General features: G+C 62.3%; 3 protein-coding genes across 6 annotated transcripts in view; 1 reads left to right on the top strand and 2 right to left on the bottom strand.

Annotated features, from left to right (window-relative positions):
- The window catches only part of HSF4 (heat shock transcription factor 4), a 5974-nt gene extending 1637 nt beyond the window's left edge, over positions 1-4337 (bottom strand). For 2 of the 3 annotated variants that reach the window (XM_017539263.2, XM_017539264.2), the window contains exons 1-9: positions 3635-4337; positions 2932-3040; positions 2716-2843; positions 2492-2616; positions 2192-2267; positions 1941-2005; positions 1338-1440; positions 964-1088; positions 616-843 (exon numbers count right to left, since the gene is read on the bottom strand). In XM_017539263.2, the coding sequence (XP_017394752.1) occupies positions 616-843; positions 964-1088; positions 1338-1440; positions 1941-2005; positions 2192-2267; positions 2492-2616; positions 2716-2843; positions 2932-3040; positions 3635-3757 (1082 nt within the window). In that variant the 5' untranslated portion in view covers positions 3758-4337. Of the gene's footprint in view, positions 1-615; positions 844-963; positions 1103-1337; positions 1441-1940; positions 2006-2191; positions 2268-2491; positions 2617-2715; positions 2844-2931; positions 3041-3634 lie in introns of all 3 variants that reach the window. The other variant, XM_017539265.2, reaches the window with a different exon arrangement.
- A 31-nt stretch (positions 4338-4368) lies between these two features.
- Positions 4369-6215, bottom strand: part of FBXL8 (F-box and leucine rich repeat protein 8) — a 4235-nt gene continuing 2388 nt past the window's right edge. The window contains exons 3-4 of one of the 2 annotated variants that reach the window (XM_017539272.2): positions 4663-5666; positions 4369-4498 (exon numbers count right to left, since the gene is read on the bottom strand). In XM_017539272.2, coding sequence (XP_017394761.1) covers positions 4694-5666 — 973 coding nt within the window. In that variant the 3' untranslated portion in view covers positions 4369-4498; positions 4663-4693. Of the gene's footprint in view, positions 5667-6215 lie in introns of both variants that reach the window. The other variant, XM_017539271.2, reaches the window with a different exon arrangement.
- TRADD (TNFRSF1A associated via death domain) overlaps positions 5650-6215 on the top strand; it is a 9703-nt gene continuing 9137 nt past the window's right edge. Inside the window, exon 1 of the mRNA XM_037742270.1 lies at positions 5650-6053. The gene's annotated coding sequence lies outside the window, so the exon portion shown is untranslated. The remainder of the gene's footprint in view (positions 6054-6215) is intronic.

Raw genomic sequence — 6215 nt, 5'->3', positions numbered from 1 at the left:
ATGATGGAAATGTTCTATATTTCTGCTAATAGTCTAATATGGTGGTCACTTGAAATATAGCTAGTACAACTAAATAACTATTTTTTTTTTTGAGAAAGAGTCTGTCTGTTGCCCAGGCTGGAGTGCAGTGGCACAGTCTTGGCTCACTGCAGCCTCCACCTCCCAAGTTCAAGTGATTCTCCTGCCTCAGCCACCTGAGTAGCTGGGACTACAGGTGCATACCACCACACCCAGCTAATTTTGACATTCTTAGCAGAGTAGGTGGGGGTTTCACCATGTTGGCCAGGCTGGTCTTGAACTCCTGACCTCAGTGATCCGCCCGCCTCAGCTTCCCAAAGTGTTGAGATTACAGGCATGAGCCACCTCATGGCCACCAATGCTTCTTAAACTACTGTGTACTTTACAATCACCCCAGGGAACTCATTTAATATGTAGGTTCCTGAGCTCTTCCACGGATGCTGAGTGCCCTGACTGGGAGGTTCTGCTTTCCAAGGGACTTGGATGCTGGGGCCAAGAAGTCAGGTGAGTATCATGGAGTCTAATGGCTGGGAAGCTATAGGGGTTGGTAAGGCTGTTCTATCACAGGGCTTGTGGTCCAGCCTGGGCTCTGCTCACCTGTCAGGTGTCTCCCTGGGATCCCCTGGTTCAGGCTGTTGGGCATTCCTGGGCCCCTCGGGGCTGAAGCTCCCTTTCCCTTCCAGGATGGCCTGCACCACAGCCACAGGCAGCGGTGGGGGGGCTGTCACGCAGAAGTCACACTCGTTTGGGGCCAGGGCCAGCCCGGCCTCGCCATCCCCCCCTGGACTGGCCGGCTCTTCTTTGAGCAGTGCCAGGCCCTTCTCCCTGCACCGGAGAAAAGCTTCAACCAGACCCTGGCACTGACTTCTCCCCCTACCCCCACAGCCATCTGGGCTGCCAGCCCCTCCCCCACAGGCCTCCCAGGGGCAGCCCTGTCCCCCTTACCTCCTGCCATCACTGGAGGGAGAAAGCCTGGTCCCCTCAGGGGATGGAGAGTCTTCTGGGATGTCAGAGATGATGGGGCCCCTGGCCCTGTGAGGGCTGAGGCCCAAAGTCGTCTCTGGGAGGGGCTGTAAGTAGAAGGCTAGGCCCAGCCCTTGGCCTGTAGGCACAGGGAGAGCCAGAACCCCACCAACACCCACCTGGGCCAGGTCTAAGGGAGGTTTGAGGGAGGAGGTTCAGTCCATGCTGGAGGGCCTGGGTCTGGTTGGGGGAAAGGCTGGCTTCCATCTTCTCTTCCTTTTAGGGGATGGGGAGAAGGAACAGGCTCTCCATAAGCCCAGCCATGCCCTCAGGAAGGGGGCAGAAGACAAGCCTACCGACTGGATGAAGTAGGGGTCCTGCAGAAGGGCACCAGATAGGGAGCAGGTGTTGAACTTGGCAGGTGTTGGGCAAGAGCTCCCCTCATCCAGCATCAGGGACCTGTGTGGTTGAGCAGGGCATAGGGAGGGGTGGGGCAGGGTCAGCCCCCATGCCCCTCGGCCTGCACTTCCCTCCCTCCCTCAGGCCCCAGCAGCCAAGTCAGCAGAGCTGAGGCCTGTTGCCAGGGCGTCAGTCACATGCTGGAGGTGGAAGGGGCTCCCCCCAGAGATGGGGGCCCTTTGGGGGTAGAGAGGGGAGGGAGGGAACCTGGTTTGAGCCCCAGGCCCTCAGCTGTTGGGAAGCTTTTTGAGGGGAGGGGGTAGGGGGCTGCTGGGGTTGGAATTTGGGTATAAGGTCCAGAAATGGGAGGATCTGGGAATGGGGGTACCAGGTGGTGGAGTTGGGGAAAGCAGATCCTAGATGGGGTGAGGAAGCCTGTAGTGCAGGGGGAAGGATGAGGATTGCTGGTGAAGGAGTTTCTGGAGGAGAAGGGATCCTTGCAAGGGGACTTCTGTGGGGTCTTGGAAGTAGGTGTGGGCCTTCCTGGCTTTCTCACTCACAGCTTTCTCTTGGCTCCGGCATTGCTTGGCCCCGCCTGAAGTGGCCCAAAGAGACACTGGATCAACTGAAGATAAAGCAAAGGGTTAATTCATACTTTGGACCCCGCCCCCACCCCAGGCACTTCCAGGTGAAGGAGGGAGGTCTAACAGGGGCTCTGGGAGACTGGACGGCGGAATAGGGTTCCTGAGGAATGGGAGGAATAGGGTGTCGAGGAGTAGGAGGGAGAAGCGAGGCATGAGGAGAGGAACACCTTGCCGATGACCCGGTGCTGCTGACCGTGGCTCTGCCGAAGTGTCACCACCTCCCGCCACAAGATCTCGTTCTGCCTGGGGAAGGAGTGGGAGGGTGCAGAAGCATCTGAGAGTTCGCCCAGTCACCACCCCCCACAGAATGGCGAGGCTGGGGAGCCAGGAAACCACCCCGACGATCTAGAGATCTCCCATAAGCCAGGGCCAGACAGAGGAAGGGGTTCCCAGAACCACCAGGCGGCCAGTTTTGGTCTCATCCCGAACCCCCAACCCTGTCCCCTCTTTCCCCGCCACCTGCGCACTGCCTGAGCTCGCGCAATCGCGCCTCGGTGCTCTCCTGCACTCCCCGCAAAGCCTGCACCTCGCCCAGTAGTCGGCCCAGGTCCTCTGGCCGCCAGCGGCCGTCCTCTCCGCGCAGTGCCGGCACCTGAGGGTGGCAGGCACCGTCGGGACTGGGTCGCAGGAGCAAGGCCGGCAGCCCCAGCACCCCGCCTCGGCTCTGCTTATTCCCGAAGGCCGCCCACACCTTGCGCCGCACGCGCTCCAGTAGCTGCTCTCGGCCCCGCACGAAGCTCGGGTGCTGGAACTCGACGTGGTCGCGCTCCGGCCTGAGCAGGCCGCCCTGCTCGATGCTCACCACCTTCCGAAAACCGTCTGAGGAGTGGGGCGTGGGGGCGTGGGTCACCCCATCCCCTGCACCAAGTCCCCAGTCCCCGCCCCCCGCCCGGCCCTAGGGACTCACACATGTTGAGTTGGCGTACGAAGCTCGCCATGTTGCTGTGCTTGAAATACTGGGGCAGCACTTCCTTGGCGAAGCGGCTCTGGTCGCTTACGAGGAAACTGGTCCCGCTCTACCAAGAACGCCGCCCGCCCACCGTGCGGGCGGAGACCAGGAGAGTGAGCGGTGCCGCCCACCGCCAGTCCTGCGCTCTAGCGCGCGCACTGGCTCATGGCTCAAGCTCACTCTGGGGTCCAAGCCTGCCGCTTCATGGGTCGAGTCCAGGCCAGAATGGGCTCTAAGGCCTAGCCTGGAGCGACCACAGTGAGTCCCTACCCCCAGCCAGACCCTAACTCCACACTCCGTTCTCAGAAAGGAGAGGCTGACGGGTTCCAGCCCTGGGCAGGCCCCAGCCCCGCAATGTGACCCTGACCTAGACCAGCCCTTCCCATCTCCTGGCCTCGGTTTTCCTATCTGTCGGATGGGGCGGGTGGGAACTAAATGGCCTCGAAGGTCCCTCGGGCTCTAGATCTCCAGGACGCAGGCTCCTAACCCTTCTTCGGCCAGAGGAAACCCCCATCTCGCACACTCCAAGGTGAACTACCCTAAATGGCTGAATCCGGGGATCCACGGCCCAGTCTCGTTCGGGAGTTGGGCGGACATGGGTGTTCACTGACGTGGAGGGACCCCGGGACCACTAGGGGAATCGAGGGGCCCCGGCCCTCACCGGGCTCCAGCGGATCAGGTGGTCTGTGCCTGGGTCGCCCACCAGCGCCCATAGCTTGCCAAGAAAGGCAGGCACGGGGCTGGGTCCTGGCTCCGTGGGCAGCACTGCTGGCGCTTCCTGCATGGTGCAGTCTCGGCCCGGCTCAGCGCTCGGGCCTGGCCGGGGCGGGCTGGTCAAAGCCACGGAAAGTGCTGCGTTTGCCGCCCGCTCCGCCCTACTCCGCCCAGGGGCGCCGGGTCAGGCGGGGGCCACGTGCGAGCCCGCGGGGCGGGGCTCGGACAGCTGCCGAGGCTCCAGCAGACAGAAAGGGCTGGCTGGATGGGATGTGTGAAGTGGAGTGGAGAGGTAGTGTGGGGTGGGGTGAGGTGGGAGATGGATTCGAGTTCCACCCTTCTCAGTCCCTCTGTTTCCTTCTTTGTTCTACGGGAGAAATCGCTGGTGCGCGACCTGGTGTGGGCTGGGCAAGTCCTAGAAGGCGATGGCCAGAGACACAGTGAAGCCCCAGGCAGGGCAAGCAGATAGGATAGGGTGAGGCGGGGAAGCACGCCCCCGCCCGCCGAACCCCAGGACATAGTCAATCCTAGGGTGCGAGTGCCTCGCCCCTGACCCCCACACCCTTGTCAGACCGGAGGACCTTGAGGAAACCCCACCTCTGCCGGGATGGCTCCTCCGGCCTCCGTGCGTTCCCCGCCCTCCCCTTTCAGATCCGATCCGCCTTTCACAGGACGCAGAGACGCTGCAGGATTTGTTTATTTCACATTCACCCCTGAGGCCCGGCCCGCGCCGGGGCCGCGGAGCTGCAGAGCCCGCAGAGGGGTGGAGGCTAGCGGGGGCAGTGTGTCCAGGACCGAGCGGGCGGGACTTCTGCAGAGGGTGAGAGCAGTGAGTGGACTCAGGGCTCCCAGGAATGGTCCCGATACCATCCCACAGTTCCCACTCCGTAGAGACCCGGGGGGCAACAATCCCGAAGGAAGGCGCTAGCAGTCAGGACGCACCTGGACACCCCAGTCCCAGCTCAGAGCGCTTACGTTCGCGGGAACGGGGGGAGAAGTCGCCCAATCACGCCACTGGCGTGGGCCGCCAAGGATAAGGCTCGCGCGTGAGCTTGAGGGTATAGGTGCGCAGGCGCGGGCAGTGCATGCGGAAGGCGTTCAACACGGAGGGGCTCACCACGCAGAAGCAGTGCACCTCGCGCAAGCCCGCGCAGCGCGCCGCCAGCTCCTCCAGCGCGGCATTTAGCCTGGCTGAAGCGGCTGCGCACACCTCGAGCGCGCGCAGTGTTGCGGCGTAGTGGTGCGCCGCAAAGCGCACTGGGCCTACGGTGTCGCCTGAGAGGTTGAGGCGTAGCGCAGCCACGGGGACCGCTGGCTGCAGGACGCGCGTCACGCTCTCGGCTGGCAGCGCGGGCTCCAGCTCCAGCTCCACGGCCAGCCCAGGGTGGCGGCGGCGCAACGCAGCCCAGGCTTCGTTGGGCAGGGGGGAAGCGCGCGCATCTTCGGGGCAAGCGCAGCGCAGAGTCAGGAGCACGAAAGGTGAGCGGTCTGGTGCGGCCAGCACTTCGAGGGTGGCATGAGACAGACTGGCTAGGTGCAGGCCGAGAGCGCGCAGGCGCGGGCAGGCCCCCAGTAGTTCGAGCACTGATCCGGGACCCACGCTGTCCACTAGGGTACTGTTATCCAGAAAAAGGCTGTGGAGCTCGGGACAGCTGCGCGCCGCCCGCAGCACCAGCGCGTCGTCCAGTGTGAAGGGCAAGCGCCGCAGGTCGAGGTGGCGCAGCTCGCGGGCCGCCCCGCATACTGCGTGCACAGCCTCCAGGACGTCGTGGCCCGAGTCGAAGAGCGGCTTTTCTCCGCGGCACTCCAGGCAGAGGCCTCGCAGCCCCAGGGCACGGCCCGCCAGAGCCATCAGCAGTTCGATGGCTGCCCGGCGACTCGGCTCCCTCGATGGCTCAAATTCCAGCCGTAGGTTGTGAACGTGGTCAAGACAGGCGGACAAATTAGGTGGCAGCATGCCTTCCAGCTCACATTCGCAACTTGGGTTGGAGTCGTGCAGAAAAGGCCTCGGCTGAGTCCCCGAGACCAGGGGAGAAGCCTCTACCTACCCCTTAGCTGGGTTTCCAGCTGCCATCCCACTTCCTGCCTCCCTCCCCACCTCTCTGTCCAGACCTCACCTGTTGCCCCAAAGGAGGGAATTCCCATCCTATCCTTTTAGAAGAGTTTAGTGGCATCTGCCACAGGTTCAAACCCGGGTATGGAGAACCAATGATATTTTAGGAACTGGACTTTCTCAGCTGTCTCTAAGGTGTCTCGGAGTGGCCTCTGGACTGCTAGGTTGGAATTCCGCCTTTGCCATTCCCTAGCTGAGTGATCCGTGGGAAGTGATTAAGCCTCTGCCTCAGTTTCCTATCTGGGCAATGGAGGTAATGATAATACCGATCTACCACACAAGGTTTTCGTAAGGATTAAATTAGTTAATATGGCCGGGCGCGGTGGCTCAAGCCTGTAATCCCAGCACTTTGGGAGGCCGAGGCGGGTGGATCACGAGGTCAAGAGATCGAGACCATCCTGGTCAACATGGTGAA

Source organism: Cebus imitator, unplaced genomic scaffold (assembly GCF_001604975.1).
Source record: "Cebus imitator isolate Cc_AM_T3 unplaced genomic scaffold, Cebus_imitator-1.0 Scaffold118, whole genome shotgun sequence".
NCBI lineage: Eukaryota > Metazoa > Chordata > Mammalia > Primates > Cebidae > Cebus > Cebus imitator.
The sequence above is the reverse complement of the archived record's forward strand: the minus strand, read 5'-3'. Positions and strand labels throughout refer to the sequence as shown.